We start from the raw sequence: 24,356 nt of genomic DNA, 5'->3' as shown, positions 1-24,356 counted from the left end.
TAAAAACTACAGAAAACACATACTCAAATGACAAATGCAGAAAATGACATATCATGCCAGAAACTATACAACACATCACTTCTGGTTGCAAGCTCTTGGCACAGATTATTTACATACACATAATCAAGTAGCTAGCATAATACCCAAGAGCTTGCAAAGAAACACAAATTATTAGACATCCACAAATCATACTACAAGTACATCCACTGACAATATTAGAAAACAACACGCACAAAATGTACTACGACAGAGCCATAATCACAGATAAAACGATTTACCAGAACAGACCAGACATCACACTCATTGACAAACACAATAAAATTACATACATTATAGACACATCCATTTCAGACACTCACAATGTGCAAAACACATGCACTGAAAAAATCAGCAAGTACACAGAACTCGTCCAGGAAATAAGGCATCTGTGGAGGATGGATAAAGTGCTTATTGTGCCTGTTGTTCTCTCCTCTACAGGTGTCATACCACACACACTACACAAAAGTCTGGGAACATTACAATTGAACAGAAACACATACATCACACTACAGAAGGCCACTATATTGAATACATGTCATATTGTGAGGAAATTCCTGAATACAGACATACACACTGACACATTACTTAATTTTTGTTTTGTTTCGGTTGCTATGCTTTGACCTGGTCCAGCAAAGTACACAGCAACCGATGTCAACCGAGTTTAACACATTACACCCAACAATAATAATAATATGTTTTAACTAGAATACACGGGAGCAGTTATTATTCTAAAACAATTGAATTTGTTCCTTTGAATTAATTAAACAATTGAATAGAATTGCTAGTTCAATGGGCTATCATTTTCAGTAAATAAAAATGAAAAATTAGGTTTTCTTGGCTGTTTTCGTTTATAATTTTGAAATGATTTTACTTAAATATAAAATTAATGATCTAATTTTAAAACATTATCTTTGAAATTTATTAATTTATTTCAATGATAAGTTTGATATTAAAATTTGATAATTATTGATTAAGAAATAAGAATTTTGTAAAAGAAACTTATAAATATTAAATAACAACAACAACTTGTCCATAAAATAAAGCATCTGTGGATAAGGTGTAGTCCTTTCTCACATAGATACATCATACCACTTAGACTATAGAAAAGTCTAGAAACATTAGGTTTTAACAACAGTACATACATTACATTATAGATAGCAGTCATACTAAACATGTCACATAATAAGGAAATTCTTAAACATAGATATGTACATAAACAGCACATAAACAAAACAATTTTTTCTTCTAGCTTTGTCTTAACCATGGTCTGACATTGGTTTAAGCCAAATAGGATACATTTTATCAACAACACAACAATGATGACAAAATCAAACTTATTAATAAAATTTTTATAACATCATACAGCAGAATTTCTTTTAACAAAATATCAGCTTTTTGATAGAGAAGTTATATATTATTTTCAATAACACTACTTCAAATAGAGTAATAGAACATTTTTTTTACTTTTTTTTCATTTTGAAAGAAAAAGTAATTGGTTTTGTTTATTTCATTCTGCAAAAAATATTAAAGTTTGTTAAAATGTTTTAAATTTTCAAAAAACATTGAAGTGCATATATTTTGTTAATGAGCACAAATTTTATATTTTTGTAAATCAGACATTTTTTTTATTTAAATACTTTTAGATTATTCATTCATTCTTTAAGGTATTGAGCAGACTTTACTAATAAAAATTATTTGTAAAAATCTTAAAGGTAGCTAAGTAATGGAAAAGTATTTAGGTTTAAAAACATATACTTGACTGATAAAACTGTAGTGATATCTTTTTTAATTTAATGAAAGAATTGATTGAGAACTAATAAATATTGAAATATAAAAAATTAAATTATTACTTTTATATATATATTTTTTTAAAATAGTTAAACATCAATACTTTATAATTTATATTATTCTTTTATATTAAAAATAGATAAAGCCATCTTCTTTTTATGGAACCAGACAATCATGGCTAAATAGTGTTCCTCCTTTTAATGGTAAGAATTCAAATTTTAATTCATTTTAATTCTCTTAACTTTTAACTGGAGCTTCATAAAAGACATTTTTAAATTTTAAGATGTCACTTTGTAACAATGTCAGAAAACATATAATTATTAACTTGAGAACAACTTCTGTGTAACTGCTAGTAAATGCATGGGTATTTCACAGTCTATTTGTATTTTTATTATGTTTGCTGTAATTAAGTGTAATATAGTGTTAATCATGTTACTTTAAATATTTTAATTTCTATTTTTTACAGATTACAATATTGAAAAGAAACACTTTTTAAAATTAATGCTATATGACAATCAAAACCCATCCTCTGCAGAAAGAATAATTACTAAAATCATCATCAAACTCATTTGGCTGCTAAGACACATTTATTTGCTATATATACACTAATGTTTTCAGTTTAAGTCATAGGCCATCTTCAGGTGCCATATTTTTGGGAATGTCAGTTACAACTGTTCCAAGATAGAATACAATAAATAAAGTATTATAATAATAATAATAATAATAATAATAATTTATTATTCATATTAGACAATAGCCTGTTATTACAGGGAGTTATAACATAGAAAGAACATTGATCATAGTAATAATTATAACATATTCAGTTTTTATCAGTTAGTATTATTACATACAATGTTCGGATCAATTCAAATTCTTTCACCCTTTTAAGGATTGATTACAAAAGGTTTGTATAATTATATAATTTGTAAATCATAGCAGTATTTGCACCTTGGAAGAAACGGTACATTTGATTTTCTTCTGTGATGAAATTTAATTGGTTTAAATCCATTTTAATTCTTAGTTCATAGCCTTTTTTTACATCCACAGAAAACGTGATACTTAGTGAATAATTCTTGACATCTTGGACAGCTACTTTTGGAAATTTCATAGATTCTATTATTAATTATAACCATATTGCTATTTAATCTCAGTTGAATGAAAAACTTCTTGACTGTAAACGACATATTAGATAACATATAGTTATTATTGAAGGGGTAATTTAGCAATATTTTATACCATTTAGGCTCTCTTCTCTTATGTATTTCTTCGATATCTTGAGCTAATGAGATTTCTAATGCATTATGTATTAGTTGTTTCCTTATAAAGTCGCTAATTTCTGAATTTTCTAGTAATGGAGCTATAGAAACTCCGTATTCATTGATTATATTCTTCATTTGACTAATCCAGGTATTTTTTTGGGGTTTTTGACACATTTTTTTATACAGCAAATATAATAGTTTTGTTGGAAGGTTGTCATTGTCTCTGATCTTATATAGAAAATTAACAAATCTTTTGACAAAGAAAGGAGCTAATCTAAATCTGTTGAGTTCAATTCTAAGAGCGTAACCAGCAATATTGTATTCCAATGTAAAAATTTTTTGAATAAATTTATTTTGAATGGATTCCAGTTTCTTATAATTTGTTAGACTCAAAATTGGTGAGGCGTAGGATATCGCATTAAAAATTATAGAGGTAAACAGTCTAAAATGACTAAATATATTTTTAAGCTTAATATGTGTACAAAGTTTCACCATGTTATTAATCAGACAATTTGATTTGTGAACGACTTTTTTATATTGCTTTTCAAAAGTTATTGTGGGGGTCAGTATAATTCCCAAAAATTTTATCTCTTGTACTATCTCTAATTGTACTTTGTTCATCAAGAATGATGTGCTTTTTTTTGCAAGTTTGGATCCATTACGAAATATCATGACTGAGGATTTTCTTGGATTGATGCTTAATTTTAATGTATCGAAATATTTTTGTATATTTCTAATTTTTCTTCGAAGACCTGCTGCTGTGGGTGCGACTAGTACAATATCATCCGCATATGCTATAGAGTGGATTACTTGGCCGTCTATATAAAATCCATCATCTTCTTTCTCAAAACATTTATTTATGTCTGCTAAGAAATAGTTAAAAAGATGTGGAGACCAAGGGTCACCTTGAAGAAGACCTCTATTCACTTGTAATTCTGGCCATTTCTTGTCAAATTGTTTAATGATTACTTCGTAGTGTCTGAACAATTGATCGATTATTCTAATCATACGTGTATCTGCTCCATTTTTGCTTAACTTCTCTAGTAATACTGCAATAACCACTGAGTCATATGCTTTTTCAATGTCCAAAAACAAGGCAAAGACTTTTTGTCTTTTTTTATATAATTGTAATTGAATTAGTGTCGTCAATGAAAATAATGCAATTTGGGTGCCTCCGTTTTTTGTGAAGGCAAACTGTGTATAATTGAGTAGTTTATTATTCTCTGTCCACTCGTTAAACAGACAAAAGAGCGATAGGTCGATAGTTGGCTGGACAGCTTCTTTCTCCTTTTTTAAATATCATTTGGAAGATGATTTTGTTCCAATCTCTAGGTATTGTACCTGTATTATAGAAGTTATTGTATAGATTAGCCAATAGATGAATTCCTTCGATCGAAAAGTTTTTGATTATCGCGTTGGTGATGGAATTGGCACCTGGAGCCATTCTCTCTTTTATTTTATTGATACACCTGTGTAAATTTTTTTCATTAAATATTTCTATTAGTGGTTCAATTGTAACAGTTAAGTGTGGTATTCTCTGCACATCTCATTTATCTTTGTAGGAAATGGAAAATTCTTCAAAGTATTTTTTTTTTTTTGTTTGTAAAAAGGGCTGGTGGAAATTACAATTTAATAAAGTAAAAATTGCATTACAAATACTAGTCGTATCTTGCTTGCTCGCCATATCCAATCACCTGGAACAACCACTCCACTCTTCACTGCAGAGATGAGCTTTCTTTGTAGGCTACAACTCTGCACAAATACTTTGTATCAACTCTTCTCTTGAGATTATCACACCAATACCTTCGACAGTTGAGACACTCCCTCCCCAAAATATAGTATATTAGAAGATTAAATTTTTAAATATTTATATATAAGTGAAACAATTACATATAAATATTTAAAAATTTAATCTTCTATAATCCAATAACTCAAAAATAACATAAAAATTCTAATCAAAAAATAACATTAAATTTTAACATAAAAGTCATAATACAATAAACTTTTATGTTAGAATTTAATTTTTAGCAACAATACCACAAATCATACATTTCATAAGCTGTTCTGGCATAAAAATGACTCAGTCTGATCATTAAAGACATGTTATTTCTAACTTGATTCATAGAATTAGATTAGTGATTTATTTCATTATTAATTGTTGTTTATTATTGCTGAATATGTTTATCACCTTTTATAAATCATTATAAAAATAAAATAACTTTATTTAAAAAGTTTAAAATTTTAATATTTTTTGTCGTGTGTCTTTTATTGGTGATTTTTTTAATAATCTGTTGAAAGTCTTCTGGATTAAGTTCAAAAGTTTTTAAATATTAAAATTTTAAATTGTTAATTAAAATAGTATATAGTAATTTTCTTAATTGGAGATGATCTAAATCAAAATCAAAAACATTTTTAGTTAAATAATTTTGGTATCTCAATCTTAACTTTAGCAGTTAGTTTGTTTCATTGCCGTCATGCCAAATTTTGTGAATTTTTATGTTAAAGCAGTTTTTTTAGAATTTTGTTATTGATTTCCCTATTTCCCTGATTAAAAAAAATTAACTTATTGATTTAATATGGAAATTTTAATTTAATGTGATTTTCTAATAAGGATAGTTGAATAAACATTTAATAGTTTTGTTAATTTAATTTTAAATTAAAATTTTATATATAAATATTGAATTGGAAGTCAATTATTTTTTTTATCCATTAAAAAATTATATATTTTCTAAAAACTTATTCCTAAATATGAGCTTATTATTGGCTATATATTAGAGCTAGACAGTATGTTTAAACTATATATAAGGTTACATTTTAATAATATATTAATAAATTTTAGATTAATATAATGCGAGTTGAAATATTTCATTATTACTACTGAAAGTATTGATAAAATTTTGATATATTAAGATTCGGCTTAATGTTTTAGAACACAGTGAAGTGTCTTGATAAAAAAAATCTTTTTATTTTTTCATTTCAAGGTTTTGTTTTATTAACAGCTGTATAAAATTGAAACAGATGACTGTCATCTGTTTTAATTTTAGTAGCTGATAGATAAACAAATCATAAATTATTCAGTATATTTGTAATAAAAAAGTTTTTAAATTCTGACAGATTAATGCCGTGTCATAAAATTATTTCCATATGTGAGCAATATTACACTTAGCAAAGAATATCTACAACAAATATAAATTTTTATCATTATCTTTTTGGAAAAATATTGTCATTTTCTGCACTTCCCTGTTGACCTTAATCTGAAGTGTCAGAAACATCTTAATTTTTCTCTACTATTTTTCATAAAACCTGATGTTTTCATTTTCTTGCATTGGCATAAGCGATCTTTAAAAATCTAATGTTTATATGTAGTAACTTTTTAATTTAATCTATAAAAACAAAACACAGCAACAATCTTTCAGATTCATTTAGAGCACTATCACCAACAACAGTGACATCTGGTTTATAGGAAAGCTAGAATAGGAAGCTAAGAACATGGAAGAAGAAAAATTGTACAATCAGTTCTCATTAAAGAAAACTGGGCAAAAGGCATAAAACATTGAAAATTTTAATATTCTAAAAATCAGTGGGCAAATATGAGAGAACAGACATGCTTGCTTGAATAAAAAGTTATCAAATGACAGTGTTTGCACTTAAAAATTTTGACATTTTATATAGGGATGTCTCCAATTTTTGAATCTTGTTAGAGAAAAACTGTGTTGTAGGAATGCTTTGTTATATGAGGGATAACTGTATTATTAATTTCTACATTTTTCTATTAGGAAAAGAGGATTTCTCACTCAAAATGTGTTAAATTCTTACATGATTAAATCAATTATCAAAACATCATTCTGCTTAATGTAAATGCTTAGTCAAACTACATACAAAATATGTACCAGAAATTGCTAAATTAGACAATTGTCTTGATTTCATAAACTTATTTATTTTAACTTTAAAAATCAGTATAATTGATTGCTAATCTTTTCTTAGCAATTGTTAATTACATGGAAGTCTATTAATGTAATGTAACTCTTAAATCTAATTTTGTAAATGTATCTTTAATGCTTGTAAATATTGTGTTTTGTATTATATTAATTAATTATATATAACCTCCAATTGTATGAACTGCAGTTAAAAACAATAAAGTTTATTATTTTATTATCTATAAGACATTGCTTTAATTTTTTGTAAATAAATAAATAAATAATACTCAAAATTTTTTTCACTCAGAAATTATTTTAATCTCATGCATTTTGAAAAATTTGTTATTATCTATCAGTGTTGATTAACTTTGAGAATTTTCTATTAATATTTAACTTTATAATAAACCTAGAAGACTCTCCTGACTATCTTTATTGGTTCAACCCTGATGTTTCATATTACTTTACACTCTCTCCACATTTATGTTGCAAATTACAATAATTCTTTATATAAACAATATTAATTATATAATACATATAATATACATTAATTAAATAACTAAGTAATTTTAAAAAATGAATAAAGAATTGATGGTAAGATGAAAAATAAATTAATGTAAAATAATGTGCTTAATTTAATTGAATGTACAGACATTTTAGCATTTTATGAGGTGTTGAAGATTTAACTTTGGCACTTTATACACACAAAATATTTTAGTTTTTTGAAATTTCAGATTTTATTTCCATTTTTGACTGTACTATTTTGTTTTTCTACAAAAAGTCTGTTTCTAAAGTGGCAGTTAAATTTTAGTTTTTAATTACACAGGCAACTGCAACCATGATAGCTATTCCTGTTAACTAGCAAACTCCCTCCAAGTACTGTATGAAGGCAACTGCAAATATAAATAAAAAGTTTGTTGTTGTTGCACTGATTGCAAATGCCATAAAATGAACAAATGTTTTTATGTGTACTTCATCCTGTCTGTTTAAAATGGTGAAAAATCAGAACAGAGTTGGAATCACAATTAATAGAACTGATCCATAATCACAAATGTCTATGTTTATAGGCAGAATTTTAGGCTCTAATTTTAATGTAGCAAGTTCTTTCTTCTTTTGATCAGAAGATGTAAAGGACAGCTTTGTTTGGTTCATCTTTCTAATCATATGATGTCAGTTGTAACTTATACTGTTGATCATTACTGGAATTTCATTGATCAGTTTGTAAATATGCTACAGCTACGTCTCAAGTGTGTAAGTACTGCTCCATGTATGAAAGTTGTAGCTGTTGCAGTTGCCTGCACAGCTGAAAATTGCAAAGTGTGACTGCCACTTAACTAAACATTTCATGTGAGTGAGTGTGTGAATGAATGAGTGAGGCTAATGTAATTTTATTATATTACATTGTATATAAAAATAAATAAATACAATAATATAATTTGGAAAATCGACAAATAAATAAATATTTAAATAATATATTCTTAATATTTAGGTCAAGGAATTAGTAGAACATGTATAAATGAAAAAAAATTAGAAAATAATTTACAAGATAATTATTGTTCTTGCTGGAATTGTAATGAAGATTTTCTTAAATTGCAGGTAAATAAATTAATTATACTGTTTTGTAATTTTAATTGTATTTTTAATTATTGTTTTCAATTTTATAGTCTCTATTATGTAGCAATCTTACCAGTAAAGAAATTCTTGATTATTCTTATAACTTACTAGAGACTACTGAAATAAAATTAGGAGATATATTGAAAATATTATGTTCTGATAAAAAAACTGCAATAAAATTATTATTGGACAATTATATTAATGCAGTGCTTCCATATGCTTTTGATAATTTTACTGATGAAGAAGAAGAGGTAATTAACATTTTTATTTTATTTTTAAATAGTCCAGCATTTTAAAACTACAGTAGAGCATCGATTATCCGACTTAATTGGGGACTGGGGTTGGTGTCAGATAACTGAAAAGTCGGATAACCGAAAAGTATGAAAAAATACATTATTAGTATAGTGTATTAGGCCTGGTTTAAATACTAGCCTCCCTTTCATGGTCGAGCCAGTGCTGCCAGCTAAAACATGCAAAAATTTAACAAAATTAATATTAAAGTAGCCAAGACATAACTAAATATTGTAGCGCCACATCACTAGCGGACATTTGAATTTGCCGACTAGAATGCAGTCGGTTAATCGGGGGTCGGATAATCGATGCTCTACTGTATTACATTTTTCTATTTTCTGTAAATTACTAAATACATTTAATATAAAAATTAAATGAATATATCAAAACTATTTTACATTAACTGGGAAAGTAGGATAAGAAATAATAAATACTGTTTAATACAATGAATCGCAAAGATGACACATTATTATTTATAAATAATGTATTTTTATTTTTAGTTTAGATAGAAAATATCATTATTTATATACAACAAATTAAATAATAAATTTAATATATATATGTGACCGTAGGGCTGGTATCTCTTCGATACCGCATCAGGATGACACCACTGTATCCTTAGATCGATACAGAGATCGTAAATTCGCACAAGTAGTTACGTATGGGTTAGACGGGTTAGACCCGGAATGGAGTGAATGGAGAGAATAGCAGAAGAAAAGCACTCTGAGATTTTTTATAAATAAATAATACCCGTTTATTTAGCCACATGTCTAGTTAGGTACAGTACAATTACTTTACATAAAGATTTATAGGTTGTCTAAAGGATAATTTTTAGGATACATGACTCATTCATTAGAATGATAACTATTCCTATTTCGAAGAGTCGTGATCATCAATTCTTCACAGATTAGAGAGAGAGCTTACAGATTATCGCAGGTAGGATAAATACCTTAAGATATATGATGATCGTATCAGCAAACATCAATGAACTAATAGATGTTATAGTATTTTGTAATCGTTATAGATGGATTCAGTCCAATTGTAGATTTTGACGATAGTCCAAGGAGGATGGAACGGATGAGGAGTTTGACGACACTAGGTAGATTCGTACGGGAACACACACACACATCAAGTGACAACTTCTATACCCTTACTCATCATATGCCCTTTTTATATGGAGAGGTGTTTTGCAGGCCCTTCCTTGATTTCGTCAGAGGAGATTATTTCCTTGGATCAATAAAGTGATGGGTGACATAGTCGTGACACAGAAGTTTTACTCATCTTAACAAGGAACTCAACTCGTGGGAATCGAGTTTAAACCGATTTTATCAGAAAGTTTTATCAGTTGATTTCCCATTAAACTAACCCTTTTTGGTTTACTTCATTCTGTTTTTGTATAAAATGTAGTTAAATATTTTAATTAAAATTATATAAAAATGTTAAAGTCCACAATATAAAAATCCCGATCTTCACATATATACATACTAGGTATAGTAAATGCATATATACAATACATGTAATATCACCTATACACCTATAATTGTATTACTATTAAATATTGTAAGTATAGAATGTGATACAATGGTGCTAGCTGAAACAAAATAGCTCAGTATCAAAAAACAAAGTTTTTCTATTGAAATACGTCAAATAGTTTTGATGTGTTGTATACAATAAACAGTTTTCTAATGCATTAAAAAGAGTTGGATTATCTGAGTCACAGAAATCTAATCAGAAACATTTTTGTTTAAATCTTAAAATGTACAGTGGAGTCCTTGTTATGTTATTTTTCAGTTTATCCAGATGCATACTTCTTATTTTTAAGCTGAACATATATTTCATAACAAGGTTTTTCAAGAAATATGTTGGTAAATCTGAGAAAAACTGTAGATAATTTAGTTTTTTTTTTAATGTAATGATGTTGGTTTAATTTTGTTTGTCTTTAAGTTTTCTTTTAAAAACATAGAAAATAATAATTACCATCTAAGATATAAAATGAATAAATGAAAGTTTATATTTTATTACTGAACCTATTAACAATTAACAATGTTTTCCAAATACAATTTATATTTTATAAGGTTAGATATTATATAGACTATTGCCATTCCAATTTTGAAGAGATAATTGAGATTACTATAATAACCAAACAACACAAATTTTAAAATAATTAACATGTTTTGGATATCCTAACATAAGAACTTCAAAACTTATTTCTTTAGAGAAATCCTGAAAAAGAAAAGACTATGTTATTTACTTATTTCTGAATTCTGAATCATCCTGTTTCTGTTTATATGTATAATTTTACTGTAGATCACTTTGTATAATAAAATTAAAATGTGATCAGTTTTTAATTATAATTAAAAGTACATGAATATTTAGATCATAAGCCTCCACAGTAATATGGAAGATCATCAGTTATAAATTAAAGCTGTAAATTATTACCTTCAATTGAACTGTACTAAAAATTTGAATTAAATGTCATGATCTATTAGTATACAGTTATGAAACCATTAAAATGTATTTTTGTGAAATAAAACATGTTAGAAAATATTTTTACTTAGGCAGATTTATTGCAAATGAAACACCTGAAATTTATTCTTAGTGGTAAATATCATTCAAATTTATATGGCTTATTTTACTTTCCTGGCTGTTTGTTATGTATACATAACAAGAGAAAGTACTGGAATTGTGTCAAATTTGGTTTTTTTTGTTTTTTGAGTTTTTTTGCAAATTTCCATGTTTTGAGACCACCTAAAGCCAAAAAAAAGTCAAAAACAAGAACAACAAAAATATTCATGCATATGTGCGTGTGTGTATGTTGGCATCTATTTTGCATAATATCTGAGGATGGGGGTGAAGATTAAAAAATGAAATTTGGTATGGTATCTTGTATATGAGGGGCATTGATGCTATTAAATTTTGATGGTGAAAGGTGGGGAGATAGCGGCATTGTGCCATATCTTGAGAGGGGTACTGGTAGGACTTAATGAAAATTTTATTCATTATTATCATTTAAACTTTTTTATAAACTCATTTTTGTCCACAAAATTAAGCTTTTGCCATTTTATATAATTGAAAATATAAAGTTTTTTTATAACAAAATCTCATAACAGATGATGCCATACAATTTTATTTATTTTGCTTAATAATATAAAAGTTCTGTTTTGTTTAAATAAAAACTCATAATGGCTGGGAAAGTTAGGCAACTTGTTACTGTATTTTTTTAAATTTTAATTTGTACATTTTTAAAACACATACAGTTTGCTTTTATCATTTGTACTTACATTATTATATATATATATATATATGGTGCCCGTCTCCCATCCCAGCATGACTTGGTCGAGTCTGATGTCATGCGCAGGTGGGAAAAAAGATGAACTGCTAGAGTTAGAAAACGAAGAAGCAATGATGTAGCACAAATGACGTGTCCGCTTCAAGATGATTAATATCTGTTTAATAATTAGTATAAAGATGATCTGTTTAGTATTCTTTGTTTTATAATGTTTTCTGTATCATATTAAAATATATGTCATTATATGTCATAAGAAGCTCTTCGTATTCTTTCTTAAACTGCATTATTCTGCATATGCTTCTTAATGCCCAGCCCAGCCCAGCCATCTATAGACACCACATATATATATATATATCACTTTTTTATACTATTGCATTTTCACTGGTTGCTATGTATCCAAGAGTGTTGCCAGCCAATGGGCCGGGGGGGCAAGATGATATAAATTGATAGAGGATATGAATTGTATGTAGGTAAAATAAAAACGATTCATAAATTTTAAGAAGCTTAAGAAGATTATTTTAATTAAAACATAATCTTCTTGGGTTTTTCGCGCGGGAATTATAAATTGGGCAATAAATGACTTAGCATTTGAATAATTTTTTTCGCATGTCTAGGGAGGGGCAACTGCCCCTCTGCCCCCCTCTGGCGACGCTCTTGTATGTATCATGTGGTTTATTGCTCTTTTCTCATGGAACTAGTGATTATTTATAGGACAGTTATCACATCCTTTTAGACATTGCTAATTTTTTGTAAAATAAAAATTAAATAAAAAACAAGTAAACATTGAGGTTGAATTAACTTATGTTTTATCTTTTTATCACAGTGAAAATAGATAGCAGAAATGATAAAATAAAGTTAATAATTTAAAATTATATTTTTTCAATTTGTATTGGTCTGAACACATTTCTAGTATAAACAATTTATACTAGAAATGTGTTCAGACCAATTTTGTTTAGACCATATTTTGTTCAGACCATATTTTGTTTATATTATTGGAACATGGTAAAAATTTTTACTAAAATATAAGAAACTAAATGAATAAACTAATAAATTTCAGGGATTAATACGATTAAGTTTAAATGAAATTATTATTTTATATTTTGTTTCAAATTGATCAATTTCTTAGTATTAATGCTTATAATATACAAAGATTGTAGCAAAATAAGTAATACTTTAGATAAAAATGAGATTAAAACACAATTTCTGATAAATTATGATAAATTGTATATCAACTAGTTAATTACAATAGAAATAAGATAACAAAATTTAGTGTTGTTTTATCTTTCTTTAAGAAAAATATTATAAATATTTTCAATGATCATTATACATCAAATCTACTTTATATAGAAATTAAATTATAACACAAGATTATTTTTAAAATTGTATAAATGTTATTCTATTTAGTTTATAAGAGACTAGAATAATTCTTTGATTTTCATTTAATAATTTTCAATAGGATTGAATAATTGATGGAAAAGAAGAATTCTCGGCCAGTTAAAATATTTTAAAAAATTAAAAAGCTTATTTTCTTAATAGGGAAATGATTATTAAAGAAACTCTTCAATTTGAATTCAGTTTTAATAGTTAATTAAAACTTACTTGTAAATTTTAAAGAAGCATTAGAAAGACACTCTATTGGATTTAACGGAAAGTTTTTGCGTTTTTTGGGAAAGGATCAAGAGTCAGAAATGAACAGATTAGCACTTATTTTATTTCAGTTATGTATATACTTATGATTTTAACTCTTGTGAAAATGAGCTTAATGATACAAAAAATAATATGATTATATCATCATTTTATTATTAAATATGTCAACAAATCTCAACAGAAAAAACAAAAATATAAAGTAAATAGTAATCACATAAAACAAAAACTCTTATGCAAACTTTTTCTAAAATGCAGCCAATTTTCTTTTCTACTTGCTTGCAAAAATTTATCATAAAATTTTTGACTTATACAAGTAAAACTGTTAAATGTTAATGACTTTTTACATAAAATTATAATTATCATTTAAAACAGTCTTTAATTAAGTTTTATATTAAAATTTCTACAATATAGGAATTTTCTCTTAATTTAATATTTTTTTGAATTCAAAATAATTGTTTAATGCTAAAATGTGTATATACTGAACTATGATGTACTACAGCATATATATTCAATATATAGTATACAATAGCTGATTTGCATTTTTTCTGTTTTATTTGCTTTAAACAAAATTTACAATAAGATTTATGATTAAAATATATACAAAATTATTTTTATTTTTAGTGGTGTTATTTATTATCTTTACTGAGAAATAAATTAGATGCAACTGATGAAGAAAAACACAGTACATTACATCAAACTTTTCAAGGTAAGTTTTAAAATATATAAGTTATTTTAAGTGAATATTTTAAAAGCATACCATATTTATCCAGTTAAGAATATTTACAGGTGTTCTTTCTCACCTTTCTGAAATTCTTCATCCAGCAAAGTTTGTTGCTCTTTTAAATAAAGATGAAAAATGTTATATTTCATTCATTAAACGATGCATAGAAAAACACCAGGCTAATCAACTTAAGGAAAAAATTATGTCTCTAGGAATGGAAATTAAAGCAATGATGTAATAGAAAAATTTTTATATTGTTAAAAATTCGAAATGGTATGAGATTTTTAATTAGTATTGTATCTCTTCAACACTAGATGCCATTGATTATAAGACCAGGTATTGATTTAAAATTGAAATTGCACAAAAAATGATTTATTAACTCTAGTATAAATTTATAAAAATTTTAAAAAATGAAAAAATTGTTTTATTTATATAATTATCTATAACTTTTATTCTGGCTAAAATGCTAAAACAGATAAATGAAAAAGGTTTATTTATCCATGCATCTTTTTTATGTTTTTGTATGTATATGTGTCTGTTTCTGTTTAAATAGCAGTGGCGTGCCGTGACATTTGATGACAGGGAAGCTGTGTTTCTGTAAGAAGCCGACTTCCAGGGGCAACCAGTTAATTGCGCATCAGTGATGGTCTAGGGCAGGGATGGGCAACCTGCGGCCCGCATTCATATATTTTGCGGCCCACAATGCATAAAATGTGAATAAATATATCAATTTCCCAGCTTAAGGAAGTATGCAGCAAAAATTCAAACGTCATTTTTACAACGTATGTATGTGAATAGTTTTTCCCGCAATGAATTTAGTAAAAATAAAAACAAGAAACCGGCTAACAGACACATCGAAACTAATTTAAAACTAGCAGTGACAAATATTTAACCAAATCTTTCCAATATATTACGTTTACATCAGTTTCAGAAGCTAAATTAAGTATACCTATGCTAATTTATAATTATATATGAATAAATAATTCTGATTTACCAACATTTTTTTTTTCCTCTTTCTCGTGTATGCGCCCGCATCAGTTCAAAAGTCTTAAAATGCGGCCCTTACATAGAAAAAGGTTGCCCATCCCTGGTCTAGGGTCCATTCGTATTCATTTGTTCGATAAGCCAGTAAAAACTGTAGACTTCTCTAAATGTATTTTTAATATCACAATTACATTCCGAATCGCTAGCCACGATATAAGGGCTAAAATTAAAAATAAATTATAAAAACTTACTCGGTGAAATAAAATGTGCGGTGGATATACATACCTGGTACAATATATTGTTCAATTGTATTAATATACTTTTAAAGAAAATTATAATTAAATGTCGCTTTGTAAAGAAACGTACATAAAATTAACATCAAATATTTTTTACTTTTTAAATTTTAAAACGATCCACTTAGTCAAATAGCTCCCTACCAGTGACTAATGGTGGAATCAGAGACAGTCCAGGTAGGTGTGCAGTGTGTGCGTGTCAAATCCCAAGGGTGCCAATACCGGTCAATGTCAAATGCCTCTCGTCGCATCACTAGTGTACCTCAAAGAATGCGACAGGGTTGTTGTAAATTTTAAATGTTTCTCACCATAGCTGTAAAAATCTAAATATGTTAAACTTAATACTAAGTAGATTGTCTGCCATTTGTTTTCTAACTAATTCGTTTTAGGACCAGTGTCCACGAAAATTTACAACTTTTTAGTCACTCTCATTGAACTAGAAAAATTTCTGTCTTTATTATCTAATATTACGAAGAAATCAGTCCCCACTGTACTCGACTAGAGCTTTTGTTTAAGTAAAATTCTGGCTCTTTTGGCAGGGTTTTATTTATGTCTCCAATTCCTTAATCTCTTAATTATTTAATTACTTTTTAACTAGAAATAAGTTGAAACCAGTTACTTTGTACCTGAATATTTGTAGTCTTGGGAAAAAAAGTGGAAAAATAAATTTTTATGACAATGGATATATAAATCGTAAATTTAAGGAAAATGAATTCTGGAGCTTTTTTGTACCTTGTGCGTCTCATTCATTAAATTTGGTTGTAAATGATGCTGTCAAAGTAATAGTTAATTTTTTAACATTGTACAAGTATTGTACACTTTTTTTCTACATACCCTTATAGATGGGACATACGAAATCATAATATCACTGGTTTAACATTGAAATCCGTAAGTAATATAAGATGGGAGAGCAGAATAAAAATATCAAATATTTTAATGGATTTTTTAAAACTTTTGTCAACTATACAGAACTATCATAAAAACATACCAGTAAATTCTTATCGGTTGGGTTAAGTTATAAATGTACAGTACTTATGATTCACATAATCGGGCGAGGGCGGCTAACAGCCCAGAACTGGTCCTAGATAGAATCATTGGAAGCGTTATACGTGTGTAGCTTCCACCATCTAAACCGTGTGAGGTTGGTACTCTGTAAAGCTCATGCGTCAATGCAGCCCAGACCGGTCCTAGATAGAAACATTGGAAGCGTTATATGTGTGTAGCTTCCACCATCTAAACCGTGTGAGGTTGGTGCTCTGTAAAGCACATGCGCCAATGCCTATAATATGGGTGCTTGGAAGCTGACCCAGTTTCAACAATACAGCGCTTCCATTTTGCCACTGATATTCGAATATACAATAGCAATCTTATCATTTATTTCACATGTAGTATAGAAATTTGTGATAAGATACATAATGCAGTTATAATAAAATATTAATTTTAATTAATTCAAACTACGTTAAAATATGAAAATTTATATTTTAGAAAATACAAGGGAAGCGGTGCTTCCACCGCTTCCAATGACGGCACGCCACTGTTAAATAGTAAATAGAATCGACATTTTGTTTAAAACTCAATACATATACACACCCTGTCCAAAACTTAGGGATGGATGACATTGATGGATGAGAGAAATGTAGATGAATCATGACAAGAACTGTACTTCTGACATCTAACACAACAATCTGTAGGACTTTATAAATCAAAGTAATAAAATTAAATCTTTAGTGAAAAAGATACAGCAGTTCAACATAGATGGAGAATGGATGGAAAGTGCTTACCAATACCTAGACAGAGAAACCTGACAGCATGAAATATGTCCAACTTAAACTGCAGTGCAGCACTAACAATGTCATGGTAGGCTCATTACCAACTGGCTCGGTGACTTTTCCTAGCAATTGTGTTTATCCCTAAGTTTTGAACATGTGTAGTATAGCAAATGCACTTAACTGAAGTTATAGTAGAGTAAATAGATGCTATGAAGTTCAGTCATGTTCAAGTAGTGACACCTTTGCATCTTCACCTGACAATTGTCAAGTTTTTTTACATTTATTGTAAGATGAATTTTAATTTCCAAAATGTTAAAATATGAAAAACATGTTTAAGAATTCAGGAAATATGATATTAATTGAACAAAACATTCTAAAAAGTTCAGATATTTATAAGCTTGCCAACTCCATACAAGTTGATTTTGGAAGATTTCCATTTCAAGAAATTCAATGTATTATGCTCTCAGAAATATCAAACTGCTAGTTCCTATTCTTTAGTCTGTTTTAATATATAATTGAAAAGTTGATCATTTTGTCAAGTAAACACAGGAAGAATAAAATTCAGTTTAGGACTCCAAAAATTTCAAAATTTTTGCCAAAGTTTGGAGTCTCCAAATAAGTCTATGGGAGTTAGCACTCCTAGATATTTAATTTTATCTATGGGTGCCAATTGTCCTGGCTTCACTCCCAACACCTCATTTGAATCTTTAATTTTGAGATGTAAGTGGCGTACCAACTTATATCCAAAGATTTCAGAAACTTGATGTTATTTTAATAATGTTTTTAAATTGCTTTGTATTGATAAGATAATACTCATTAAAGCATCAAATTTTAAGAAATGATATCTTTTGAAACAAATATTTTGTGTATAATTATGATTTTATGTAAAATATATATTTAACATTAATATTATTTATTAAATAAAAATTATTGTATAAATATTTATTTAAAATATTAAAAATGAAATTTTGTATAATTAACATAATAAATTTTGAAATTTTCATCCCAATTTTAAATTTCTTACATATGATAATATTTAAATTTACATGTCATTTGAAATTAAAGCCACTTTTAATTTATTACATAAATTTTGTGTGTTAAGAACTAATGATGAAAGTAAAACTAAATTGGAATTATGTATAAATTTAAGATTAAATATATAATCTTTTTAAATTAAAATGGAATTAATTTTGAGAATTATAAATCTCCACAATATAGACTAATAATATAATAACATAGGGTCATGTTGCTTGGTAAAGTGACTTTAAATGCAACTGCATAAGCAAGCCAATGATATAGCCTGTTTCAAGTGAAGTGGGCTATGTGCATGTCGGGCTATGTGCATGTCTGTATATCACCAGCTGTACATGAACCATTCTTTATTGGTGGAACATGCATTTCAATGGCAATGGCATTCAAATTTTTCTTATACTAAAATGATGTGTTGTTCTGTCTTTATCAGCCTACCAGTGGCTGAGTGGGGATAACACCACTGAACACTGGTAGTTTGGTCGTGGGTTCACACCTTGCCAACGGACTGACCACATGGATTTTTCTGGGTTTTCTTCACATTTGTAACACCTAATTAGGGGCCAAGTTTTCCTTAGAAAGTCCTCCCAGGAGGCATTTCCCTTTGGCAGGTCACCCACATTGCATTGTCATATCTTTTTATTTTTTATTTTATATTTCAATCAATCAATCAATTCATCTTTATTTGTAATAGGCCTTGGCCTGTTACAGGGGGAGTTTTGTTCAACATTCATTAAATAAGCAATTATATAGTTACAAATTTTTTAACAAAATTATACAAGTTATAAATAGATTTTAACTTAGCCACATGGAAAAAATTATACATTTCTTTTTCCGAGGTGCACTCATTTAAAATATTTAAATCGAAACTTTGTCTTAGGACTTTTGCTTTTTCGCACTGTCATATACAAATAACCATAAACTGGATATGGGGGCAAAATATACATTTTGCCCTCATTATAATTAGTATGAGGGTAACTGCCATTTCTGTACCAGCTTCAGCACCACTCTTTATCCATGTGACTTCACTGAATTGATACATAATTTATTCTATTTTGATTTATTTGATGTTGTGCTACATGAAATAGCAAATATATATATATTAAGTACATATTTAAAAGCATTTCATTTTATTTAAATTTAACAAGTTAACAATATTTTTACCTTGCTCATCCCAAAACAAGATATGAACACCATCCCATGTTTCTTTAACAAAATTTATTAATAAAGAGTTAATTTACATAAAGTATTTGCAATATTTGGTTGTTAATTTTTAAGTAGTTAATTATGTATATTTTTAGCGCTCGAACATCCAAACTTCATTTGTACGTTTAAATGGCATCCAAAAAGGATCATAAGTGCAGGCGTAATATTTCGAGGTGTCAACGTTAGGCAAAACTTTTGTAGCACTATTGGCTAAAATCTTTGCTTGAGTATCCCACTGACTTTCCAAAATTGGCATGCCCGAGAAGTGCCTATAATAATTACAAAAAATAAAAAAAGTGTATATCAGCAGTAAACAAGCATTTAAAACAAGGAACAAAAAAAAAAACATAATTCTGAAATTAAAATCATTCATTAGTAGTAAGGGAACAGGCAGAATATTGTCAAATTTATACAATTTAGATCAAATAATCAATTAATTCACTAAAATTACATTCCTTAAATAGGTTTTTTTTCTGCTTATCTTTATCTTCAGGAGAGTGAATAATAAATAATTGTAAAGAAAAAAGAGAAAGCTATTTTCCCTACCTGGCTGCCCCATTGTGGGTCTGCTGAACCCATAATGGGCTTGCTAGAATGGCTCTCACAGTGTCCATAGGGCAGAAAGGGATTAAAATAATAATAATAAAGATATGACATGCTATCTGCAATCTGCAACCAGTACAACATGCAGAGCATGCAGCATAAATATTTGAGTGGTGGAACATGATAAATTTACGGCACGAAGACCACAACTCCTTCAGCACCGATGGGTGAGTGGATAAAACTACCAAAAGCTGGTAGTTGGTTGTGGATTGGCACCTGGACGACTGACTGGCCACATGGAGTTTTCTGGACTTTTTTCACGTTTGTAACACCTAAATAGGGGCCAGTTTACCGTAAACAAATAAAACCAAACTAAACCTTCAGCACGTTTTATAGACTGACGAGGCACTGTGTTCTGGAATGGAGTGTATAAATGCCACTAATGCTGTAACTAGGCAGTTATAACAGAAAAACAGTCGCTGACCCCGGGAGTAATGAAGCCTTAAAATAGAACTGGTAAAAAAAATCGTCAAATATACTTAATATTTTCGTTTGTAGATTCATGTGAATGATCTATAAATCTATATTTCTTGTGTATATAAAAATGAATTATAAATTCTTTACAATCGGAGATCATTTGTACGCTTTGTACGCTAAATTGTCTAAAATAGATTCCCTTCGGTTATTTATTGCTGGAACAAAATGCACTCTTGCATACACTCGTGCAATGCTGGAAAGATCTCTCTTGCCCCTGGATGTTTAAGTGGACATCCTGTATATATATATATATATATACATACAGGATGTCCACTTAAACATCCAGGGACAAGAGAGATCTTTCCAGCATTGCACGAGTGTATGCAAGAGTGCATTTTTAACTCTTTCTGCCCCGTGGGCGCTAAGAGAGCTTTTTATTCGAGCTCATTACATGTTCGGCCAGGCCCACAATGGGACATCCTGGTGGTGAGGGATGGGGCCCGACATATAAAAATTCATTCAGCCAATCTCAAAACATATATATATATAAACAAAACTCCTACCAACACGAAAGTATATTAACGAATTTATACAAAAATTGTTTTGAGATTGGCTGAATGAATTTTTATATGTCGGGCCCCATCCCTCACCACCAGGATGTCCCATTGTGGGCCTGGCCGAACATGTAATGAGCTCGAATAAAAAGCTCTCTTAGCGCCCACGGGGCAGAAAGAGTTAAGAAATACACTTCTAAGAGTTTTTTAGACCGAGGGGGTTGTTTTTTTACTCATGTTCAACTAGACACGCAATGGAATGGCTGAGTGGTGAGGAATGAAACTCGACGTGAGATCCAAATTCCTTTTTGCAAACTTCGGAAAATCTGACTTGGACTTTATTATGGATCTTCAGAACAGAAGACTGACGTACCCCGATTTACTGTAATGGCTATTCAGCCGCTATGTTAAGAACTTGCTTGACTTTGTCAATATTTATTTCTATAACTTATAAGAAGGGGGAAAATAATAATAACAATAAATGTACAGTACCTTGCCACTAAGTGAGTTGCAGATTGTCTGTCTATCTTTACTGTGGGATCAATTGGAATGGGTGGATCACCATATAAAGCTGATGGTAATAAGAAGGATGTTTTCACTTTGATTCCGCCAATTTTATGAGTCCACAATTCCCTTGCTGGATAGGTGCAATTTATGCGTAGGCCTGTAACAAAAACATTAATTCTAAAAAAATTATTCATAAATTTAATTATTTACACGAAATTAATTTTTATTAATTAAAATTAACAGCTAAATCATTGATATATAATCAATAAATTTGCCTTAAAAGTAACAATACCTTTGGTATTTCTCTTATACCAGTAACGCATAAGTTTTAAATTATTTTTGGAGGATGCAATGTAACCAAATCTACTGGTACTTTCTGCAGATACCCAAACTAAATCTGGATAACTTCGTTCTTGAAAGTCCTAAAAACATTTTTTAAAATTTTAAAAAGAGATATAATGTAGTGTATTACATACAGTACAGGACCGTCAGTAGCGGAATGGATAAAACCACTGAACATTGGTAATTGATCGTGGGTTCGCATCTGGCCACGTGGAGTTTTTCGTGTTTTCTTCACGTTAGTAACAACTAAATAAGGACCAGTTTCCCATGGAATATCTCCCGCAGTGGCGTAGCGTAGTGGGGCGGCACTTTAAGGGGGCGGCGAAAGTTTCTTCTGCCCCGGACGGCTGACACCCACGCTCTGCCACTGATCTCCCGGGAGACATCTCCTCGGCAGATCGCCCGTATGTCACGCTGCCATATACGAATAAACCTAAACCATCGAGAGGGGGAACTGGGGTTTTTTCCCCGCACCCGGAAAAAAATTAGAGGTCCGTAGAATTTTCTTTCTTTAGTTCAAAAAAGCGACCCACTCTACATCCCAGGGAAACCCTCCTGGCATCGCATAAAAGATTCCACAAATTATAATAATAAAGGTAATTGAGATGTGTAACCTTACACACTCGACCATGGGTTGCTTTGTGTTTCTTTTTGTATCGATGCTCTAATGTATTCTACAATCTACTTGTGAGAAAATAAATTTAAATAATTAAATAAAAATTTATTGTTGTAATTATTTGTCTCCACGCTCCCCTCCTCCCCGGAAAATTTTTTGCTGGTGTCCATGTCCTGGCTCTTGACGGCCCTGTATATGCATATATAATTTATACAAGTATAAAAACGTTGTATTAGAAAGTATAAAAAAAGAGAATTACGAGTACCGGATAATTGTTTAAAATCTCGTATGTGGGACATTCACATCCATGAATTTTACATCCGACAGCAGTTGCAAGCAGCGTCTAAAAATAAATATAACTCAATGTCAAGAACCTGTAAGATATACATTTATTTTTTTCAGTTTTCTTTTAAACAAAGTTTGTCATTTTAAGAATCCGAAAAAGTTCACGTAACTTTGTAAGTATTTAGTCCATCCTATTTGGCTGTCGTTCTTACTGAAATGTCAAAGCCATGCCAGTTAATCCAGACAAGCGGCAGTGACTCTTTGTTACATATAAAACTAGGTCAATGAGATCGCGACCTTACGACAGTTCTTAATTTTCATTCATGAGACATAGCCATATTCTTAAACGAAAGTTAGGCATAATACTCTATATGATTTGACCTTATATCCGTGCAATTATGCCTCAGAATTAGGTTACGTTGAAAACGAACCAACATTCCTTCTACTATTTATAAACAGTGCCGTCTCAGACATGGAATTTTCGGGTTTCCGGGGGCCTCGGATATTTTACAAAATTTTTTGTAAATATTTTAGGCCCAGTAATAATTTTTTTCGGAGACCCCGCAAAAACTCCAGCCGGTCCTGTTCATAAATAATAGACTATACAAAAAAATATTAAAAATCGTCACACTAGAATAACCTTATGTATAAAAATTAATTGTATTTGATAATTAAACATAGTTTTTAAAATAATTTATGAAAAAAAATGAATTTCTATATTCTAAAATTTACGTTTTAAATGAAGATCAGCAGGGATGGCTCAGACGTCGGTTTTTTGGGGCTCAGAGGGGCTTCACACTTAAAACTTCTAAGAAAATTTGATTAAAAAAAGTATCTTTTGCAAACTATTTGGGACCTACTGATAACTTCTTTCGAGGCCCCCTAAAAACTGCAGATCAAAAAAGCCGGCCCTGCAGATCAGTCAAATTTATAGAATAATTGCATTTATAACTGAAAATATTGCAGTTAAATTCCTGACTTACCGCAAATGCAAGCAATAATAGCTTCATGATGACTGAATGAGATCCAAGAAATAAATTCTTATATATATTTATATATAAATGTTCGGTTGTTTAATAATCAAAGGGCACAAAATTGCAGAGTAAGATCTTGTTATCAAAAGGATATTTTATGTGTTCAAACAACTTTTGTATAAATTTTGATAAATTATCAATCGTGTCAGCATGTA

At 29.1% G+C, this 24,356-nt stretch overlaps 2 protein-coding genes across 2 annotated transcripts in view; one reads left to right on the top strand and one right to left on the bottom strand.

The window, feature by feature from the left end:
• LOC136990203 (BLOC-2 complex member HPS3) overlaps positions 1–15,207 on the top strand; it is a 69,337-nt gene extending 54,130 nt beyond the window's left edge. Inside the window, exons 19-23 of the mRNA XM_067288578.1 lie at positions 1,967–2,030; positions 8,490–8,596; positions 8,665–8,865; positions 14,463–14,547; positions 14,628–15,207. Coding sequence (XP_067144679.1) covers positions 1,967–2,030; positions 8,490–8,596; positions 8,665–8,865; positions 14,463–14,547; positions 14,628–14,800 — 630 coding nt within the window. The 3' untranslated portion in view covers positions 14,801–15,207. The remainder of the gene's footprint in view (positions 1–1,966; positions 2,031–8,489; positions 8,597–8,664; positions 8,866–14,462; positions 14,548–14,627) is intronic.
• A 4,555-nt stretch (positions 15,208–19,762) lies between these two features.
• LOC136990072 (heme-binding protein 1-like) lies at positions 19,763–24,177 on the bottom strand. Its single transcript, XM_067288421.1, has 5 exons — positions 24,151–24,177; positions 23,148–23,225; positions 22,217–22,346; positions 21,910–22,081; positions 19,763–20,112 (listed from the first exon to the last, which is right to left on the bottom strand). The coding sequence occupies exons 1-5, from the start codon at positions 24,175–24,177 to the stop codon at positions 19,935–19,937; spliced, it is 585 nt and encodes a 194-aa protein (XP_067144522.1). The 3' UTR covers positions 19,763–19,934.
• Between the last annotated feature and the right edge of the window lie 179 nt (positions 24,178–24,356).

Source organism: Centruroides vittatus, unplaced genomic scaffold (assembly GCF_030686945.1).
Source record: "Centruroides vittatus isolate TY-2023 unplaced genomic scaffold, ASM3068694v2 scaffold_861, whole genome shotgun sequence".
Taxonomy (NCBI): Eukaryota; Metazoa; Arthropoda; class Arachnida; order Scorpiones; family Buthidae; genus Centruroides; species Centruroides vittatus.
Note: the sequence above shows the minus strand (reverse complement) of the source record. Positions and strands in the feature narration are given on the sequence as shown.

Excerpts from the sequence above, each read along its gene's own strand:
- LOC136990072 (XM_067288421.1), bottom strand. The coding sequence starts at position 24,177 with ATGAAGCTATTATTGCTTGCATTTGCG. Across the intron at positions 23,226-24,150 it reads TATTATTGCTTGCATTTGCG|ACGCTGCTTGCAACTGCTGT; the intron begins GTAAGTCAGGAA and ends ATTTATTTTTAG. Across the intron at positions 22,082-22,216 it reads GTATAAGAGAAATACCAAAG|GCCTACGCATAAATTGCACC; the intron begins GTATTGTTACTT and ends TTTTTGTTACAG.